This window comes from Heterodontus francisci, chromosome 12 (genome assembly GCF_036365525.1).
Source record: "Heterodontus francisci isolate sHetFra1 chromosome 12, sHetFra1.hap1, whole genome shotgun sequence".
NCBI classification, from domain to species: Eukaryota; Metazoa; Chordata; class Chondrichthyes; order Heterodontiformes; family Heterodontidae; genus Heterodontus; species Heterodontus francisci.
This window is the reverse complement of record NC_090382.1, coordinates 36,625,372-36,648,323: the sequence shown is the minus strand read 5'-3', so window position 1 is coordinate 36,648,323 and position 22,952 is coordinate 36,625,372. Positions and strand designations below refer to the sequence as shown.

The 22,952-nt window shown below is 42.0% G+C and overlaps 1 protein-coding gene across 3 annotated transcripts in view; it reads left to right on the top strand.

Moving 5' to 3' along the window:
* LOC137375574 (drebrin-like) overlaps positions 1 to 22,952 on the top strand; it is a 243,767-nt gene that overhangs the window by 132,217 nt on the left and 88,598 nt on the right. For all 3 annotated transcript variants that reach the window (XM_068042929.1, XM_068042931.1, XM_068042930.1), the window contains one exon: positions 19,552 to 19,607. In XM_068042929.1, the coding sequence (XP_067899030.1) occupies positions 19,552 to 19,607 (56 nt within the window). The remainder of the gene's footprint in view (positions 1 to 19,551; positions 19,608 to 22,952) is intronic.

Genomic DNA, 22,952 nt, shown 5'->3' with positions numbered 1-22,952 from the left:
CTTAACCTATCTATATCCCATTGTAGCCTCCTTATGTCCTCTTCACAACTTGCTTTCCTACCTACCTTTGTGTCATCAGCAAATTTAGCAACCATACCTTCGGTCCCTTCGTCCAAGTCATTTATATTAATTGTAAGAAGGTGAGGCCCCAGCACGGATCCCTGTGGCACACTGCTCGCTACATCTTGCCAACCAAAAAATCACCCATTTATGCCTACTCTCTGTTTCATATTAGCTAGCCAATCTTCTATCCATGTCAATATGTTACCTTCTACACCATGAGCTTTTATTTTCTGCAATAACCTTTGATGTGGCACCTTATCAAATGCCTTCTGGAAATCTAAGTACAATACATCCACTGGTTCCCCTTTATTCGCAACCCATGTTTCTTCTTCAAAGAACTCCAATAAATTGGTTAGATATGATTTCCCTTTCACAAAACCATGTTGACTCTGCCTGATTACCTTGAATTTTTCTAAGTGCCTTGCTATAATGTCTTTAATAATAGCTTCTAACATTTTCCCAATGACAAATGTTAAGTTAACTGGCCTGTAGTTTCCTGCTTTCTGTCTCCCTCCCTTTTTTGAATAAAGGAGTTACATTGGCTATTTTCCAATCTAAGAGAACCTTCCCAGAATCTAGGGAATGCTGGAAAATTAAAACCAATGCATCAACTATCTCACTTGCCACTTCTTTTAAGACCCTAGGATGAAGTCCATCAGGACCTGGAGACTTGTCAGCCTGCAGCTCCAACAATTTGCTCAGTACCATTTCCCTGGTGGTTGTAATTTTCGTGAGTTCCTCCGTCCCTTCCATTTCCTGATTTACAGCTATTTCTGGGGTATTACTTGTATCCTCTATGGTGAATACCAGTGCAAAATACCTGTTCAGTTCATCTGCCAGCTCCATATTTTCCATCATTAATTCCCCAGACTCCCTTTCTATTGGACCGTGCTCACTTTGTTAACTCTTTTCTTTTTTAAGTATCTATAGAAACTCTTAAGATCCGTTTTTATATTTCTAGTTAGCGTTCTCTCATACTCTAGCTTTTACCGCCTTATTAATCTTTCAGTCATTCTTTGCTGTTTTTTATATTCTGTCCAATATTCTGATCTGCCACCCATCTTTGTGCAATTATATGCTTTTTTCTTTAAGTTTGATACCATCTTTAACTTTTTCAGTTAACCATGCATGATGGATCCTGCCCTTGGAATTTTTCTTTCTCGTTGGTATCTATTCTGTGTATTCTGAAATATCCCCTTAAATGTCTACCACTGCATTTCTATTGACCTATACCTTAACCTAATTTGCCAGTTCACTTTAGCAAGCTCTGCTTTCGTGTCCTCATAATTGCCTCTATTTAAATGTAAAATACTAGGCTTAGACCCACTGTTCTCCCCCTCAAACTGAATGTAAAATTCTATCGTATTATGATTGCTGCTGCCTAGGGGTGCCTTCACTATGAGGTCATCAATTAATTTTATCTCGTTGTACAATACCAGGTCTCGTATAGCCTGCTATAATAAAAACAAAAAGTGCTGGAAATATTCAGCAGGTCTGGCAGCATCTGTGGAGAAAGAAGCAAAGTTACAGACCTGAACCGTTGACTTTGCTTCACTCTCCTCAGATGCTGCCAGACCTGCTGAGTATTTCCAGCACTTTTTGTTTTTATTTCAGATTTCCAGCATCAGCAGTATTTTGCTTTTATTTTAGTATAGCCTGCTCTCTGGCTGGGCCAAGAACATGCTGGTCTAAGAAACTATCCTGAAAACATTCTATGAGCTCCTCATCTAGGCTACCTTTGCCCATTTGATTTTTCCAGTCTAAATGTAGATTAAAATCCCCCATGATTATCATGGTATCTTTCTGAAAAGCTCCCATTATTTCTTCCTTTTAACCCTGTCCTACCATGTGGTTAATGTTAGGGGGCCTGTCCACTACTCCCACAAGTGACTTCTTGCCTTTATCATTTCTCATCTCGACCCAAACCACTTCTACATCCTGCTTTCCTGAACTTAGGTCATCTCTCTCTATTGCGTGAATACCATCATTAATTAGCAGAGCCACCCTTCCACCTTTTCTTAGTTTCCTGTACTTCCAAAATGTCATGTACCCTTCAGTAATCAGGTCCCAATCTATGTCATCCTGCAGCATTGTCTCTGTAATGGCTATCAGATCATACTTATTTATTTCTATTTGCGCTATCAGTTCATTTGTTTTGTTTCGAATGTTACGTGCATTCAGAAACAGAGCCTTTAGTTTTGTCCTTTTGTTATTTTTGTAACCTCTAGCCTTATCTGCTGTTTTACTCGTAGATTTGTACTCTCTGTCCCTTCCTGTCATAGTCTGTTTATCATTTCCCATATTAATACCTTTCTCTCTTGCCTTGTCTCTACTCTTTGATTTACCACATCTTCCCAAGTTTGATCCCTTGCCCCCACTATTTAGTTTAAAGCCCTCTCTACTTCACTAGTTATGCGGCTCGCTTGAACCAGCACGGTTCAAGTGTAGACTGTCCCAATAGTACAGCCCCCACTTTTCCCAGTACTGGTGCCAGTGCCGCACGAACCAGCTTTCATACTTAGATGCAGAACAACAAGGAGATCTAACAAGACTACTCACAGCATTTAAACGAATCTGTAGGGACAAATTAGGATGTACAACCTTAGCCATATATGATGTGAATGTAGGAGAATCCTCTCCTATAAAACAATATCCTTATTGCCTAGCTCCAGAGAAATAGGCCCAGGTGAAAGCAGAAATCCAATATATGTTGGAAAACCACCTAATTGAACCCAGTCAAAGCAGCTGGAGTTCCCCAGTCGTGTTAATGCCTAAGCCTGATGGTTCAACTAGATTTTGCATAGACTACAGAAAGGTTAATGCAGTAACGAAGGCAGACTCCTTCCCAATTCCTTGCTTGGAAGACTGTATTGACAGAGTTGGCAGTGCCACGTTTCTTACCAGAATTGATTTGTTAAAGGGTACTGGCAGGTTCCTTTAACATCCTGAGCTGAAGAAATATCGGTCTTTGTCACACCTGACAATCTTTTCCAATGCCAAGTGATGCCATTCGGGCTAAAAAATACCCCAGCAACTATCCAGAGACGAAGGAACCAAGTGGTAGCCAGTGTTCCTAACTGTGTGGTTTACCTTGATGATATGCTGGTACACAGTGACACTTGGAAGGACCACTTGGAACAACTAGAAGCTCTGTTGAGAAAATTACAGTTGGCTGATTTGGTGATTAACCTTGCCAAAAGTGAATTTGCAAAAGCGTGGGTAACCTACCTAGGGCATATAGTAGGGCAATGCCAATTGTTGCCAAGAACAGCAAAAGTACAAGCATTGGTGGAGTTCCCTGCCCCTAGACTAAGCCAGAAATCATGAAATTTTTGGGGATGGGTGGTTTGTACTGCATGTTTGTACCAAATTTCAGCACTATAGCTGCTGAAACTGACAGATTTTCTACAAAATAGCAAGGTAGTGTGGTCAGGGGAGTACCAAGCATTTTTTGAGAGGCTGAAGGCAATTTAGATCAATGAACCATTGTTGGCTGCCCCACATTTTACTAAGCCCTTCAAGGTAGAAATTGATGCTAGTGGGGGTAGGTGCAATCTTGTTACAAGAAGGTGAATTGGGCATAGAAAGGCCAGTAGGATATTTTTTCCAAAAAGCTAAATCAACACCAAAAGAGATGCTCTACAGTGGAAAAAGAAAGCCTGGGCTTACTACTAGCTCTTAAACATTTTGAAGTATATGTCTGCCACTGCTACAGGGAGATACTGGTATATACTGATCATAACCCCCTAGTCTTTGTGGAAAATTCAAAAACCAGAATGCCAGACTATTTCAATGGCATTCACTTTTGCAGCCCTATCACTTAAAGATTATCCACATTGCAGGGAAAAGCAATGTAATTGCTGATGCTTTGCCTAGAATTTAACTTTGCTTTGAGTGATCTGAGTACAAAGATGGTACAGGGCATATCTGTATTAGTTACAGGTAAAGAGTGAATGAGAATGAGTGTGTAAATGTATTCTAATTTTTATTTTTTTATTTTTTTGTCATTTAAAAACAGATTTAAAAATGGCATTTCATTCCTCCAAGGGTAGAGTTGTCATGAAAGTGCTTCTGTTATTAATATTTTTTGAAGAATCATCTTTAAAAGATTGTGAAAATCGGTTCATTTGAAAGACCAAGGAGATGCCGGGATTTGGTTTATTTTTTAAAGGGTCACTGGAAGGACACTTTGGATTTTTTTTAAAACTTACTGGAAGAGACAATGAAGTGCTAAAATAAACACAAGGAGCCTGGCTCGATTTTGGAGTTGCTTACAGAGAAGTCACATGTATAGGTTTAGTTTGTCAAGAGTTTTGGCTTTTTGATTGATTGGACTGTTTGAATGTCAGTTGGTGTGCAGCCTGCTTAGACAGAAGCCACCCAACTCATCCTTTTCCACCTGTTTTGGAAAATCTTCTGGGAATCCAGTGTGATAGCTGAAACCACTGATGCAGTAATTCTCCCGAAAAGCCTGCAAAACAACTACTCAACGTCTCCTGACAGAACTGCTCCAGAAAAATCCCAGTGACAGCCGTCTACGTGTACCTGGACGCCAAAGCAAAGCCATCTGGAACATTCCCTATCTTATCCTTTTTCTTCAAGAATTGACAATAAATTGGCCACTGTATCTTTTAAAAAGTTGATCTCTGCAGAGCCAGTATTTTCATTTTTTTCCCTTTGTGTGTGTGTGCGTGTGTGTTAGGTTATTTTAGAAGGGTATATATTTATACTTGCGTATTTCAAATTGTGTGTTAATAAGCTTTGCATTTTTATTGAATAAGTTTTTTGTTTTATAATAAATCAATAATGTTCTTGTTTATTAAAGAAACCTGGTTGGCAGATGTGTTTTATTCTGTAACTAATATAGATAAAGTATATAATTGGCCATATCGGTAACTGGGTAAAACATATAAAATATATATGTTGTGACCAGTGGAGTAGTGGAACTAGAGAAAGACAGTGCATTCCTCCAACCTTGGTCATAACAATGTGAATAAAATATCTGAGGCATGCAGCATCATTAAAATATCTAAGTGAACGATCCGCGCCTCCTGGGAGTGGGTTGATCTCCCACTCGCTGTCCTGCCTCAGTTAAAACCAGAATTTTGCAGATTTACGCAGATTGAGTTTAGGTGATTTTAGCATCCCACTGAACCCAAAACTACCCGTTTTTTAGGATTAAAATTCCCCCCAATTTCTGTCATGTTGTTTCCCAACATTTGAATTCTGTCAACCACCTTTAACTGTGCATCTCTGCTTCTGCAGCCTTTATATTAATGGCTCTAGGCCTGGAGGCAACTAGGCAGACCTGCTAAAGGCTGGAAATCAGGAACAGCCAGTAAAAAGTAGCATCCTCGTGACCAACCATAACAAATCTGACAAGTGCGCTGTGGATGTCCATTGTCTGTGTGTGACTTGCATGACAGAAGCCACTGGCCCTAGCATTCCACGAAGAACAATAAACAGTAGCTTCTGTCTCACTAGAGTTGTTGAGCTTTGGCAGTATTACTGCAAAAAAGTAGCCAGTTGTAGAATTGTAAATGCTCAGTTGGATTCCTGCATGTCATATTGTCTCCCTGCATCGCTGAGAGATGTGAATCAGACCCTTCATTGACTTGTTTAGGTATTAATCTGTGGATGGCATCTCTTTATTGTGGAACTTTCAATTAATCTCCAGAGTCCTCATTCTAATAACATTATTATTCCACAAACCAATTTACCAGACAGTTGCCTTACAACCTCCACAGGGAGGGTGTGCTGACAGCAGTAGGCACACTCTTAGTTCCAACATGTGAAAAATAAACTGGACAGAAGACTTGCCACAAACAAAACCAATAGACCATAAAGGCTAGGCATTTCCAGTTGTCTGAGAAAACCCTAACTAATATCCTCCTGACGATTAGCATATTGAGCAATTCCACCTGGTCTGAGTTGGCCAACATTCACTTCAAAACTTGGATTGAGAACCAAACCAATCTGCTGCACAAGAACTTGTTGGAAGGGTGAAGAAGAGCCTGTGACGGTACAAGGACCACACATCATCCTCACTGTTGGTTGCATTGTGCTTACAGAAGGCAGTATTTTCCTTTATTTATTATAGGCTTTCTGGTGGGGCAGACAAGGTAAGCAGGAGAAACATTCAGGTATAAATGTTGCTGTGGAAGGGGAAAATGAATGACTGAGCTGGTACTAGTGTTTCACCTGCCCACCTAAACTGAAGACCTCTGCTATACTAAACAAGGTGCTTTCTTGCGGCTGGTATCACATTTCAATCTGTCCATATGGCTGTTATTTTGTAGCTTCACAATCTTTCCTTGGAGAATAGTGTGAAGTAGTGCAAGGCTTTGCTGACTGAAGAGTAAAAGAATCAACTAGTGAAAGAAACAATTGGAAAACTGATCAGTCGCAAAGAAATGCAATCACTGCACCCGTTGACAAACTGTCAAGAAACAATCCCACAGAGCAATATATGTTACAGGTCTTTAGAAACTATTTCTACAGGAGAGGTCTAACTGTATTTCATAGGCAAGTTTCAGTTGGGAGCCCAGTTATATTGAAGAGCCTGGATCTGAATGTGAACATATGTGAACGACACAGTGGCGCAGTGGTTAGCACTGCAGCCTCACAGCTCCAGCGACCCGGGTTCAATTCTGGGTCCTGCCTGTGTGGAGTTTGCAAGTTCTCCCTGTGTCTGCATGGGTTTCCTCTGGGTCCTCCGGTTTCCTCCCACAGCCAAAAGACTTGCAGGTTGATAGGTAAATTGGCCATTATAAATTGCCCCTAGTATAGGTAGGTGGTAGGGGAATATAGGGACAGGTGAGGATGTGGTAGAAATATGGGATTAGTGTAGGATTAGTGTAAATGGGTGGTTAATGGTCAGCACAGACTCGGTGGGCCGAAGGGCCTGTTTCAGTGCTGTATATCTAAATCTAAATATGTCTCATCGAATTGTTGAACGTAGAATGTTTTAGATTTATTTTCTTCTGCTCGGAAAGGTATAGAACATGGATGTACAAAATGTGAATGCTCCTCCGCCACCAATATAAGTACAGCTGGTGAGTGAAACTTCTCACCTTACAGTGGTGTACCCGCACCTGGAATTGGTATTCAAGAGACATTGTTAAATTTGTGGTTGAGGTTTGGAATGCAGGACTAAGCTGGAAGTGGGAGGGGAGCTGTTCTGAGGTGTATGCTCCCTTCTTTTCAATATCGAAAAGTTGTGTGAAGTGTTTCATGCTATAGTTTCCATTGTACTGTTCAAAACACTAAAGCTCATTGTGCTTTATCTGACCCTAAAGCTATACTTGATGTTACATGGGGTCTGCGGTGAGACAACGTCTGCATTAACTGAACGTTCATATTTTGTGTAAAAACAAGAGGTTTAATCTTCCTGATTAATATTGAACAAGAGGCATGTCTGAAGTTTGAGTGCTGGCATTAGGACTGTTAGATAATTAATGATTAGCTTGCATTTATACTGAAGCTAGTTCTATTTGGTTGACATTTTAAAGGAGAATTCACTCCCACCGACCCACTCCCAGTACACTCGTGATTCTTGCTAAGTGCAGGCTGCAGCCTGAGGCCAGTGGCACTCTGGAGAATTTTAGTGCATTCTGAAGTCTTTATTTTTTCTTTGTAAAATTGTCTGACATTAAAGTGTGCTTTTTCTTCAGTAAAACCAGTATAATCAGACTCTGTCAATAGAATATACATGGAAATATTAAAATATACACCGAGCATATTTATTAAATGAGCAATTACCTTTTAAACAATCTCATTTACAGTCAGTGACGCAATTAAATGTCCTGAAAACAGCCTTTCATTCATCTCGTTGCATGCCTGTAACCCTCCTACACAATGTAGCAGAGATTGATTGATCCGAACACTGACAACCATTTTGTGTACTCTTGTACACATTTTGTGGCACGGTTTAAGGGAATATTATATATACGTAGCATTGTAACCGACAGCTTGATAATGAGGTGTAATGCATTAATTTCATTATTGATAATGTACCATTTCATATAGCTTTATGACTTGTTGGCAGAGTATGTTTTATTTTCATTGAAGATGACCATGTGAATTTCTTCCAAATATTTGTATGAATGTGGAATTGTGGGCTATAATTGTAGTAGTCTGTGCAAATATGGGGTTCTGGGATTTAGTTGAAGAGAGCAGTATATATGTAGAGGTCTGGGATACATTTGGGAAGAAATCTGTGTAAGCATAGGGGTCTGGGATGCAGTGAGAGAGTAGATCTCTGTAAGCAGAGGGGAGGGGGATACAGTGAGGGGAGAGATCGCTGTAAGCATTGGAGTCTGGGATTCAGTGGGGGAGAGATCTGTGTAAACGTAGGGGTTTGGGGTGCAGTAAAGGGAGAAATCTGGGCAAGTATAAGTGTCTGTGATGCAGCAGGGGAGAGATCTGTATAAATGTAGTAACCCAACAGAAAAATCATAGGGTTATTTTTCATTGCCTTTAAAACTTGTTTTATTAGTTATAAAACTACTAGAGATGGGAGAAAAAAAAGTTGTGTGATTGGGCAGGTTGGCTGAAGGTCATGTAAAGAAGCCACCAGGAATATATTCATCCAGAACTGGAAACTCTACTCCCATCCCTGGGCATTGCAGCCCATGTAGCCCAAGTTCTATGTATATTTAAATTTGTTATTCGCTGGTTTACTTTTCCTCCAGTTTGAAAAACAATCATTCATCTCAGCAGTTGTGGAGGGAAATATTTAGTGGTATACCCCAGAGTATTATGGTAGTATGACCTCTGCTCTTTTTGATATATATTAATAACCTGGACTTGGGTATAGGGTTATAATTTTAAAGTCCCTGGATGACACAAAACTTGGAAATGTAATAGACAGTGAGGACGTTATTTGCAGACTTAAGAAGGACAGGGACAGATTGGTTGAATGGGCAGATATATGGCAGATGCAATTTAATACAGAGAAGTGTAAAGTGATGCACTTTTGGAGGACGAATGAATAAACTAAATGATACAATTTTTAAGGGGGTACAGGAACAGAGAGAACATGCATAGATAAATCTTTGAAGGCACCAGAACAAGTTGATAAGGCTGTTTAAAAAGCATATGGGATCCTTGGCTTTGTAAATAGAAGCAAGAGAATTATGCTATACCTTTTTAATCACTTGTTAGGCCTCGGCTGGAGAATTGTGTCCACTTCTGGGTTTTAAGAATGATATCAAGGTTTTGGTGAAGGTGAAGAGTATATTTACCAGAATTATACCAGGGATAAGGTTTTGGGCAAAAGATGCAGGGGGAATATGAGGAAGCACTTTTTTTCTGCAGCAGGTGGTAATGACCTGGAACTCACTGCCCACAAGGGAGGTGGAAGCAGAGACAATGACTTCAAGAGGAGGTTGGATGGCCATTTGAGAGAAATAGTCTTGCAGGGCAACAGGAATGGATGCAGGGAGTGGAACGGACAGCATAGCTCCATGGAGAGCCATCATGGACTCGATGAGCCGAATGGCCTCCTTCTGTGTCGTAAATGATTCTATGACCCTATGTGGGACTTCAGTTATATGGACAGACTGGAGAAATTGGGATTGTCCACCTTGGAGTGGGGAAGGTTAAGGGAGATTTAATAGCTGTTCAAAATTCTGCGGGCTAAAAAAGTAGGAACTATTTCCATTGGCAGTGAGGTTGGTAATCCGAGGACACATATATTTAAGGTAATTGACAAAAGAACTAGAGGGGAGATGAGGGAAAATTTCTTTTTACTCAGCAAGTTATGATGGTCTGGAAGGCACTGTCTGAAAGCATGCTGGAAGCAGATTCAATATGAGCTTTCAACATGGAATTGGATATATAGTTGAAAAGGAGATATTTGCAGAGTTGCTGGTAAAAGAGCAGGGTGGTGAAACTAACTGTATAGCTCTTTCAGAAAAACTGGCACAGGCATGACAGACCGAATGGCCTCCTGTGTAGTGCATGATTCTATGATTCCCTTATCAGGTACTCTGCTCCAATCCCTATCCCAGGACATCACACTCCTCCCAGATCAGATATAGCAGTAAAAAAAAACTCACAGCTACACTGGTTTGTGGGTATGTACACAGCCTAGTGCAGGGATACAGAGTCATTCATACTAGGTAGATTTGAATTTTGACCCCCAGTCTTTGTGTTGAGTTATGTGATTTCAGTTGGGGTAGTGACAGTGGCTGGAATTTTACGTCGCAGTGGAGGCCCCGCCCTGCGGCTTAAAAGACAGCGGTGAGCCCGCCTCCGCCGGACCGGTGAACCACGCAGAGATTTTATGTGACCCAGGCCCTTAATTGTCCTTGGACGGGACTTCCGCCCTGCTGAGGCAGGAAGGCCCGCCTCCAGGAGCTGCTGGCCAATCAGCGGGCCAGTAGCTCCTCAGTCCCAGCAATATACCAGTGGCAGCGGGAGGAGGCCCTTAAGTGGCAATTAATTGGCCCTTCAGGGCCTCAGTTGGCTTGGGCAAGCGGGCCGTTTGTCACCTCCCCCGCTGCTCATAAAATTACAGCCTGGGCTGGAAGGCGACAGGAACAGCAACCCCTGTCTCCCATGTAATTTTATGCCCCTCCCACCTCCAGCCCCCTCCCACGGATGACGTAAAATTCTGGCCAGTGATTCCTGTCCTCAGTCCCCCTGCATTAGGGAGGGATTTGTAAGCCAGGATTCCCATTCCTGATTGCCGCTGCTAGAAAGTGTGAAGATATGAGTATCCGGTAAATACAGGCCCTGATCCGGCTATGATGCTCCCCTGCCAACACTTTCCATCTAAGGTCTGAGTGAGAATTTGGATTTGCACTCTGTTGTGGGCAGTTTTGCCTTCTGGGTGATGCTCACTGGGTATCTAGGTTGAGACTGGCCCAAATACATTTCACGTAAGCCCTTTCATGAGTCCCATAAATGAAAGAGCAGTGTGCTAACCCACTACACTGTTTACTTTTTACAGAAAGGTTTTACTTTCAGAGTAAACGTTGAATTTTGACCCTTAAATGCTTAGGGTTTCTAAGACACATTAAACTGTACATTTAAATTTGCATTGGACTGACTGAATCTTTTAAAGCACAGATCTTTTCTGTACGTTTCTTGTTAAATGTTGAAATTTTGGGATGAGTAAAAAAAAAAAATTGAGTCAGAACTGCCTAAATTTCTTTTTGAACAAACCAGCCTGGATTTTATTATAATTTCTGCTGTTGTCTTCAAAAAGTCCATTGTGACAAGTGAATCGTAATTAAAACCTGAACATTACATGGCTATTTAAAAGAAGACCCAGCTGCAGTATGCCTCCAGCCTGGGCCTCTGTCTCAGTGTCACATCGATTTGATTTTAGAGTAGATTGGGGTTATTAAGGAAGGAGCATGGTTACAGTCCCTGGAAAGAAAACACAGAGTAGATTTTTCAGTGTCAGCATCTGAGCAATAAGGAAATATTTTGTCAGTGAGATCATTAAATCCAAACCAGATTATAGTTTTCCTTGCATCATTCTGAGAATAGTATGAACTTCTTTTTTTGGCTTTGCTTTGAATAGTTCAATACAATCTTGGGGTCATTGTAAAGATTGTGAGGTGCAGACAGCTATGATTATGATAAGCATCCTTTTTTGTTTTATTATTAAACAATTTTTCCCTTCCCAATTTTGTCACTTACCCCCCACCCTCAGCCTTACTCTGATACAGCTCCAATCACATGACAGCCCTCCAGTGCCTTGCCCAATGGACCATTTCTCTTATGTGAGGCGAGACAATATCTCAACAGATTATTTGACCATGGAGGACATCATGGCTGAGCCCCATCCTCTTCTTGCCTGGCATATATGTACACTTTGCAGCAGATCCCACCTGATGAGCAATCCGGAGCAGGCTTCCTGGCTGTACTTTTTTCCCCTCTATGGTACAGGATCAGGGCAACTCTATATCAACCTGAATGTGGTAGATTCGGTGCTGAGTTACTTGATCTCAGAGTTGATATTGCCAGTAAGCTATAGGAAAGTTTGCTTTTTTAAAAACTTCTCGTTGATTGATGAGTTTTTCTTGATTCTCCTTCCCAGATTTCAATTAGTGATCGTACAAGTTTTATTGAGTTGTGATCTGCTTCCCTCGATGCCAATCATTCTGTTCAGATCCATGTAAAAGCTGTACAACCATGGAAATACTTATAGATGCTATCCAGTATCACACAGTCTCCATATGAGCATTAAAATAATTCCTGCTGTTCAGAAACATTGTTAACTTCCAAAAGTGAACAAAATGACATGCAAAGAAGCAAGGGCACAAAATCGGCCCTCTGGGTAGCCAGACACTTGCCTGCTTGAAGCACGTATCAGGAATTTCCGTGATTTTCCACCCATTACAATTAATGGGATGAAAAGATTGGAAGCATCATGGTTTCATAAAATAAGCCCTGCAGCTTTGCTTGAAGTTCTCATTCCCCCGGCCCTGTTTTCAATGATTTTCTTTTCTCCTCCATGGTGCCTTTCAAGATAGCATTGATGGCCTCCTGCAATATGTTTCTGCAGATGCTAGGTGCCTTCCAGTCCCCCTCCTAGATGACCACGCTCATTTTGCACTTGGATAGTTGACTATCAGCAGATTATTTGACTGCAGAAAGCATGTTAACCAACAAACAAGCACATAGACACACACCTAATTAAAATCAACTAATTCAGCATAGATCATTTTCTGCTTGGAATCATTTCACTGATAAATGAGATGACTGTTTTTTTCCTTAATTGCCTATTAATAATAGTCCCCATGCAGAATGAATTGTGTTCAAAAGGTTTCTCTGGACAGAAAAAAAATTAATTCTGTGCAAAGACTAGGGAACCATTTCCATTTTTTTTGGTATGGAAAAATAATTTTGCATACCACTCAGTCAAATTTCCTCTCCCCAACCACGGATCAGTTAGAGTAACAGCTGATGCAGTGAGCTAGTTGAATCGTTTGTTGTTTTTTGCATTGCCTGGTGTGTGGGATCAGTTTATAGGTGGGCAGGAGCCCCCAGTCCAACCAGGTTCAAAATGGCAGTGCTGGTGGATTAGAGATCTTTTTTTCCAATTTACTGAGAATATGAAATCCCAGAGAATGATTGCAGGTGTAATTATTTTTCCATCAGTTTCCACACAGATTAATGTTTTCCTTAGCTTTGCCAACTTTCTAGTTCCAATTAACTTGTGTTAATATATTTATCTTATCCTATTATAAAGGACCAGTCAATCTCCCATGATGTTGCTCATGATGAGCCAAAGGATGTAACTGTCAAAAGAAGTTTATAGCCTGGCTCAATTGTAGAATCCTTGAGTCATAAAAGGATACAACTTTTAAACTTGAGCACAATATTTAAGCTGATCTTCAATCCAGGATGCAAGAATGTCTGCATGGTTAGAGGTCCTGTCGTTCAGGTGAAATATTAAAACTGCCTTTTGAGGTTGATATTGGGCTAGAGATGGAAGAAAATCAGTCACAATACCCTCTCCTGATCCAATGATGTGTGTGTGGCAAAGTGATTGTGATATTCCCAGTGCAAGTTTCCGGAATGATAATTAACAATTGACATACTGTTTTTGTTACTTTTTGATGTACTACACAACAGTAACTATGTCAGTCAGGATATAGTGAGGGGTAAATTTTACATGAAGCAGAGCTTCATGTGACATAAGCACATATTGGGAATTGTGATGCACTGACCTTTGTTCGTATTTAAGATTTTGAGGGAATAATTTTGTGGCACAAGATGTGATCAGCAATTCTGGCATCCTCATACTTTCCATAGTTAGAAAACCCTGAACCAGAACAATACGACTCCCTTAAGCTAGGAGAATTAAAGCTGATTTTCCCTCTCAGTGAAGAAAATGAAAGAGTTGAAAACATTTCAGGAAAAAAATTACCAAATGCACCTCTGTATTGCAGTAAATGCTGGTGTTATAGGATTGAAATCTGACTATATGCCAATGAGGCACTGGGCTGGATTTTGTGGAGGATGCGGGCTGCCAGTGCCAGGCTGAAAGGTTGGTGGGAAGCCCCGTCTCAGCCTTTTTGTGCCCTTCCCAGAACAATCCTCTGTTGTTTTACTGCCGAAGTGTCATGCGCCGGAATCCCTGTCCCTTTAAAGATGCTAGAGGTAGTCACTGCCAGTACCTCAGAGGCCTTGGACCCAGGCTCAGTGCTGGAACCCCAGACCTCAGGTAAGTGAGGCGGGGTCACCGGGACCAGTCCAGAAGGCCCCGACGAGGGGGTGGAGTGAGAGGGTGGGCCTGAAGTCGAGGGGGATAGGGGTTCGTGGAGGTGGAGGTTTTGTCAGCTGGGTACTCCATGGGTTACAGATTGCCAATGAAGGAGGGACTCCTGCACCGCCCCCCCCCCCCCCCCAAGCCCTTAGGGAGGGCACCTCGTTTTACAAGGCACCTTCCCCGCATGGCGGAGGCACCCCCGCTGCTGATTAGATCCCAGCGTTGGCAGGAAGAGGCCCTCAAGTGGCCATTAGTAGGCCAGTTAAGGGCCTCAATTGGCCTCTGGGCGGGAAGGCTGTCATCGACCTATCCCGCCTCCGGTAAAATTGCTTCGCGACAGCCCCTCCATCCCCGCCACCCATCGCAATTCTATGGGTACCCCAGCCTCCAACCCTGCCTCAGGTGGGCCCATAAAATCCTGTCTGCTGTGTGCACATGGCTGCCTAAGAGATGTTGCATAAACTGATACCAGTGGGAGATTTTCTACAGACTTTGCGTATTGGGGTTCACACTACACCAGACGTATTGACAAGCTATAATCTAAATTGAGACTACATTCATTGATGTTGCAGACCTGTGTTAGGCTGCTGTTGCCATCACTATTTGCAGTTGAAATTTGGTTACAATAAAATATTTGGAAGTGATATGAGGAGGGACTTTTCAACAATTTTCATATTAACCTGCTAAAGGCAGACCAGGTTGTATTTTCATCACTTATGGGTGATGTATGCTGTATGTCCTTTTCATTTGATTACTTCCAATCCATTTTTTTGTCAATGATTACCTGCAGTCTAAGAGAATAAGTGAGGAGGAAAGCCTTAGATTACAGGACGATATAGATGGGCAGAGCAGTGGCAAATGGAATTTAATCCTGAGAAGTGTGAGGTGATGCATTATGGGAGGACTAACCAGGCAAGGGAATATACAATGGATGGTAGGACCCTAGGAAGTACAGAGGGTCGGAGGGATCTTGGTTTACTTGTCCATAGATCACTGAAGGCAACAGCATAGGTAGATAAGGTGGTTAGGAAGGCATATGGGATATTTGCCTTTATCAGCCGAGGCATAGAATATAAGAGCAGGGAGGTTATGATGGCGCTGTATAAAACGCTAGTTAGGCCACAGCTGGAGTACTGTGTACAGTTCTGGGCACCACACTATAGGAAGGATGTGATTGCATTGGAGAGGGTGCAGAGGAGATTCACCAGGATGTTGCCTGGGCTGCAGCATTTCTGCTATGAAGAGAGACTGAAAAGGCTAGGGTTATTTTCTTTAGAGCAGAGAAGGCTGAGGGGGGACGTGATTGAGGTATACAAAATTATGAGGGGCATTGATAGGTTAGATAGGAAGAAACTTTTTCCCTTAGCGGAGGGGTCAATAACCAGGGGGCATAGATTTAATGCAAGAGGCAGGAGGTTTAGAGGGGATTTGAGGGTGGTTGGAATCTGGAACGCACTGCCTGAAGAGGTGGTAGAGGCAGGAACCCTCACAACATTTAAGAAGTATTTAGATGAGCACTTGAAATGCCATAGCATACAAGGCTACGGGCCAAGTGCTGGAAAATGGGATTAGAATAGTTAGGTGCTTGATGGCCGGCCTGGACACGATGGGCCGAAGGGCCTGCTTCTGTTCTGTATAACTCTATGAATCTATGAGAATCAGACAGGCTGAAGGCTTCCTGAAAGCTACCTGAAACTAATTGTGTGAAAATTCACAGCAACCGGGAACAGTTTTCCCTCCCAATTTTACTTCCAGAGATAAAGTCTATGCCCTTAGTTTGCTGGAACCTCATTGTGTCACAGCTGAGATCAGCACCTCCTCTGTGTGAGAGATCGCATGGGTGCAATCTGGGCTATGCTTCTCCATGGTATTCTACATTGGATCTGAGTCAGAGGAGGTTTCCTATATTATGCAGCTGACTCTCTGGGGTCCTTCTAGACTTAACAATTTTGTTTTGTATACGTGCTGATCATGCTGCCAACATCTTCTGTGTTATTGTGAGTAGTTAATTCAGGAAATGGCACTGTAGTTTCTCGGAGGTGGGCATATGCACCAAATCAAAGCAAAAATCTGGCTTAATAAAGTTATGTTTGGTCAATCAAAAATATCTCATCCATAAATGCAGTTCTCATATAAACAAATCATACTGCAGAGTTTATTTAATCTCCAATTCCATATAAGGTAATACATAGACCCTTCTCGGACATTATGTTGAATGTCATCTGTCTTTTCACATGCGACTGTCTGCTTTCTTGGTCAAGAACTCAGGGTTTTTATACAGCAGTATCTGGATTTAGAATGCCTAACTTACTTCCTACCATGATCATTTCTAATACTGTGAGCTGGCTATTGAGTGTGGGCAGAGCTGGCTGCCAGTTTGTGCTTTGCTCGAGGAGAAAGGAGATGATGACAGCAGCCTTCTTGAAAACTACACTCTTTAAAATGAAGCCATTCTAACTAGTGCAAGCTCTATGATTAGTTGTATGATATATGGGAGATGTGAGTTTGCCATCTGATTTTGTGGAACACATTTCACTGTACTGTACCATTACTGTATGGTGTAACGACCCTTGCTAAGGATGTTCAAGTACTGGGATTGTGGTTACCACCCATCCTGTTAAAGTGGGCTGTCACATCATTTTTGTTCAGCATAGTATTGCTGCCAGAAGTGGGTCAGGACTGGTCTTCCAACCCTTACTTGACCTCAATCCTTTTTTAGTTGCATATGCAGAGCCAGCTCTCAGTAATATCTCTGTTCTTCAGAGAGCGTCTGCCACTATCAGGGAGGAAGAGGTAATGATAATGCAATGAGACAGTGGCTGCAGCACCTGAAATAGGTGGAGCTAATTTTAAAGGGGTTAGAAGTGACCTAAATGTGCCCACCTTACATTTTGCTTTGCTCTGATTGAGCCCTGAATTGGAAGGGTTGAGAGAGGAGTGCCCATCTCTGATCTTGCAACCAGTCCTCCTGTCTTTGACCTTCCCTTCCATCAGAAGGGAAGAAAATTGGTGCCAGTGAGGAGGAGGAAAATGCCAGTGGCCAATATTAGAGGTGGGGATTCATAGTAAGCCTCCCTGCCCAATTCTTCTAAATGATGCTCTGGGACCACCTGAGAACAGGTGGATGCTTAGATGAAAATCCAGCCTCAGTAGGTTTTGTTTAAATAGTAGTCTATTTTTTCACATCATCCTATTAAGAGAGGGTATATGTTATGAAATTTAGTAAGGTACCCAATGAATGGCATTTGTCTGGTTTTAGCTTTGGCAAAGAATGGCTAACTGGAATCCATCTTGAAAGCATTTGATTACAAGTCAAAACAACTAACGGTGATGTCACATTTGTTGTAATTGTAAAATTATGAGCACTCTATCTCCCAAACAAAATGGATATGTTGGAACAATTCAGGGAAGAGTGACCAGTTTGGTTATAATGGGACGTGGGATTTTCTGTTTTTCACTGAGCTGAACTTGTAGCAAAGATGAATCATAAGATCATAAGAACTAGGAGCAGGAGTAGGCTGTCCGGCCCCTCGAGCCTGCTCCGCCATTCAATAAGATCATGGCTGATCTTTTCGTGGACTCAGATCCACTTACCCACGCTCCCACCGTATCCCTTAATTCCTTTATTGTTCAAAAAGATATCTACCTTAGCTTTAAAGACGTTTACTGAAGAAGCGTCAACTACTTCACTGGGCAAGGAATTCCATAGATTAACAACCCTCTGAGTGAAGAAGTTCCTCCTTAATTCAGTCCTAAATCTGCTCCCTCTAATCTTGAGGCTATGCCCTCTTGTCCTAGCTTCACCTGCCAGTGGAAACATCCTCTCTACTAGTATCTTATCTATTCCCTTCATGATTTTATATGTTTCTATAAGATCCCCCCTCATTCTTCTGAACTCCAATGAATATAATCCCAATCTACTCAGTCTCTCCTCATAAGCCAACCCCCTCAACTCCGGAATCAACCTAGTGAACCTCCTCTGCACCCTCTCCAGTGCCAGTATATCCTTTCTCAAGTAAGGAGACCAACACTGCACACTGAATGAGAGAGAACATGACCCAGTTCTTTAAAATTCTGAGAAGAATGCAAAATGTAGATATAGGCAGGTTATTTAACTGTGACTCTGAATGTAGAACTTGATACAAATACAAAATTAGCTAACTTCAAACAAAGATGAAAGGAGCTTCTTTTCCTTCCACAGTACAATGGACACATAAACAGACTTGCAAATGTGTTTGTTGTTGCGTTGATTGATTAAATATAAAAATTAGCTGAATAAATATTTAGTTAGGAACAGAATTGAAGGTGATAGGGATAAATGCAGAATGAAATGATAAAATAATCAATGGACTACAATCCTGGGCAGATGGCACCATGGAAATGTCATATTGTGGAAAATGACCAGTTAAAAATAAGTAATGTTGAATGTAAGGTTAGATAAATATTCTGGAGTTTCATTTGATTATCGTTGATACCAGAGGTCAGAGAGAGACTTGTAGAAACCTCTTTCAGGAGATTAAATAAGTTTTCACATCTACGCTGACAACACCTGGCATTACCTATCTCCCCTAACTCTTGGTTCCTTGACCTCCTTTACATTGATTAACTGCATAGCCCTAGATGAGCAAGAATTTATTTCAGATTGACATTGATAAGACCAAAGCCATTGTGTTCCCTTCACCTTACTACCTCTCTTCCTTCCTTCAAAAGCCTCCTGAAAATCTCTTCAATATTTCATTACCCCTATCTTTCTTTCTCCATTTTCTGTTCTCTGGTTATTTTCACTTTTTGTGAAGTGCTTTGAGATGTTTTATTATACTAAGACTGCCAAATAAATGTACATTGTTGTGGAGTTCCAGTTGGGGCTTATTACACAGGGTCTGGAAGTAATAGACCAACGGCATATTTTGTTCCCTGCTTTCTTATATTTGGGTTTACCTAAGCATCATACAGTGCAGTTCACTGTGGTGTAGAAGTGTGAGTTTCCTGCTGTAATGATATAGTTTGCTTTTAGCCAGTCTCCACATCCTTTTTCATTGAAACAGAATAAGAAGTAATCTGTGGTCTGTTGGAGATCTGAGGGAACTTGGACCGTAGTGCATCAATGTGCACGTAAAGACTATGTAGAGTTAATGTACACAGAAATTAATCCATTGAATATCTGCCAAATATTATAATTATTTTTTGATTTGAATGGGCTAGATATGTTGTAGTGGCAAAGCCGATTAACCGGTCTGAATTCCTTTTCTCCACAGGGCCCTGTATACTTACGAAGATAACACTGACAATCTGAAATTAGCCGATTCAGGAGGTATGTGACTAATGCAGGCTAGATTTATGCCTGTAGTTAACATTAGGCCTTTCCAGCTGGATTTGATCCAGATTCACCATCATTTGAAAATAAAGATGCAATATATTTTGCAGTAACCCAGTTTAATTACAGTCTTGTAAGAAAATGCATGTCTGGCGAATGTACAGCAAGTTTCAAAGCTCTGCACTCTATAGGAGTTGGGCACTGATCTGCATAAGTCATGGACAGTACAGCAACAACCTTTAAATAACCTACAGCTTTAATTGAAAATTGCTGTTCAGGTATATGCCTGTATTGGCAGACTTCTAATTATATGGGTCTATAACCTTCTAAAATATCATATATCTAAACCTGTTAAAATGTGCAACCTTGCTTACTGCCAGGCTAAAGAGAGGAGTTGAATGTTGTGCAATGCCTCTAGTTGCTTAGAAGTCTTTTTTCTGTCAAGGTGGAGCAAGATTGTACAAGGCTTCTGCGGTTCAATCATTGGAGGTAGAGATGAGAGAAATCCTTCTACTTATTATGCAACATTATAGATAGTGCACTGTAATAAAAAGGCTATGAAATAGTCCAGTTGCCAAGATTGGCAGATGAATGGAATGGGAGATTCAGGTAGTATGTCGCGACTATATGGTCTTGGGCAATGGTGCTCTGTGCATTGCCTAGTTGTTCCATTTTATTTTTAGACATTTCATCATACTTTTTCTATCTTGACCTTTGTTGGGTGTTCTTAATTTTCTTTATTGCCTGCCTTTCTCCCAAGTCTTAATAATAGCGGGAGAAACTTTTAGCTGTGGAATCCACTGCCAAAGTTAATGATCAAAGCAGAGACCATGTTGGCATTTAAGAATAGGTTAGATAGGTGGTTGAATAAAAGAGGGATAAAATGAAATAGTAGTCAGCAGGCATGTGGGAATGGGATCTCATATGGAGAATAAAAACTAACATGGACTGGTTGGGCTGAACAACCTGTTTCCGTGTTACAATTTCTATGCAATTCTACAATGTGACACCTAGAGATTGGAATTATGTTAAATTAGCCTGCAGTCTAGTTCTGGATTTTACCACTTCAGGTACATTATAGCACCATTTCTCATTGTGCTGCAAAAAACACACAGAGCAAGAATATCATTTTTAGCATGGAGAGATCCCACAAATGTACTAGTAGAAATGAAATCCTAGGGTGTGTGGCTACTTTCCCAAATTTAGAAACTGTGAAGCCTGGTGGAAGGTTGGAGTCATCCATTCTTTTCAGCAGAGAATTATGAGCAGTGCAGATGAATAGCAAAACATGAAAAAGAGGCACATAGCTGACAGAAAAATGGAAAAGTAGAAGAAAGATAGGCCAGCTATTGAGGGAAAAAAAGTGCACACTTAAGGCAGGAAAAAAGATTGAAAAAAGACAGGGGGCACATTGCGGAGCCGCTATGATATTCAGCACGGCGGCTCATTTAAATGGCCGGGGCAGAGCACCTGCCTGATGATGTGGAGGGGGTGGGCTGTCTGTCCCCGGCAATGGCATCAGCAGCCTTTGCACTGGTGCTGAAACCATTGTTACAGGGCTTCCAGCCCTTCCATTCAATTTAAATATTTAAAGAACGAGGTCACAAAAAATTTGAAAACATTTCATTTGCCCCTCTACTCCCCCACCCCCAATAACCATGCAATTAATTTCTTGCCCTCTCTTCCCCCTCCCCCCCAAAACACTTCCCTTGCCCACCTGACCTCCCCCCCACCCCCCCCCCCCCCCCACCAAGTACATAAACTTTAAAGTCTAATCCTTCCCACCATTCCCTAAACCAATGATATTAGTCTGATCCTACTCCCTCACCTCCTGCACTGAGAAACCTACCTGCTCTCCCCTCCCCACCAGTGTTCCACCTCGGTTCCCTGGATGGGGATCTGAAGGTGTGGGAGTGCCGGCCACCGGCACCAATATCGCAGTGGGATGGAAGGCGGAGTCGCAGGTCTGATTAATTTATTAATTTTAATAGATTTAAGTATGTTAATGGGTGTCCCGTTGCCGAGCGGCAGGGGGGCCCGCCACAAGGCCTCGCCGCCACTGGCAATATCAGGCCTTCCTGGCGTCAAGGCCCGTGGTGGGCCTCTGCTGGAGGCATTTTCTGCCCCCCTCCCTCACCCTGCCACCACAACCCCCGACATCCGGGGGTTTGTAAAATTCAGCCCAAGGAGAGGAAAATTACAAAGAATATATACAGGAAAAAAAATGATAGGTACAAAGAGGTGCATAATATAGGTAATAATTTTACATTTTCTGGCATGGTTTTATTTTGTTTGGAATTATCTTTTGCATTTTCAGTGACAGTCCACATATTCACATACTTGGGATCAATTCATAAGGACACTTACATTGTTGCATTTTCAGTAATTTAATCACAAAATATTTTGCCATTACAAGTAAATTAAATGGGACTTTTTATATAAGAAATAAAAAATTTTGATCTACATCAAATGATAAAAGTAGCTCCCCTATATAAAGTTATGCCATATCGCCAAAACATGGTGATCAGAAATGATGCAAGTTTCCTTCATAAAGCAACGAGATTACTTAAAGGGTGACACACAATGTTCTTGGTCAATTGAAAGATGCTTTGACATTTTTTTCACTTGATCAATCTTCTTCGGCAATGTCTCTGATTGGGGGGTGGTCATAAAATTGAGTGGGAGGCGGGGGGGGTGGCATTCCTGTCACCTTCCCACCCCCGCTGCAATTTTACGGGAGGCGGTCGCAAGAAACGGCCCACCTGCCCCAGGCCAATTAAGTGGCCAACTAACTACCACTTAAGGGCCTCCTCCTGTCACTGCTGGTACTTTACCAGCGGCCAGCAGGAGGCTTAGGCCCCCCAGGAGGCCGGCCAGTAAAACCTGGCAGCTTCCTTGCGGGCTGTGGGGGTGGCCTCCTGATCGGGCACCCTGTGTCCCATGGAGGATCCCCCCCCAATGGCCCAACTGTCCCCACTGAATACATCCCCACCATCCCCCTCCCCAACCGACCCCCTTGCTTTGCTGGGGCCTGGCTGATTGTCCCCATTGAGGCCCCACAAACATACCTTTTTTCCAGGGCCGGTGCTGCTGGGACTGAGAGCTGCCAGCCTGCTGATTGGTCGGGAGCTCTTGGAGGCAGGAGCCGAGGCTAATTAAGGGCCTGGGCCACATATAATTGTAGCGTGGCATCCAAGCCCAGCAGATGTAGACTTGCCCCTGACATTTTGGCCGGTGGGCGGAGCCTCCCGCCTGATGTAAAATTCCGGCCTTAGAACCCATTCTAGTAGTGGATCTTCTGCCTGTAACTGTTATTTTCCACCCTGACATTGAACTTCTGGA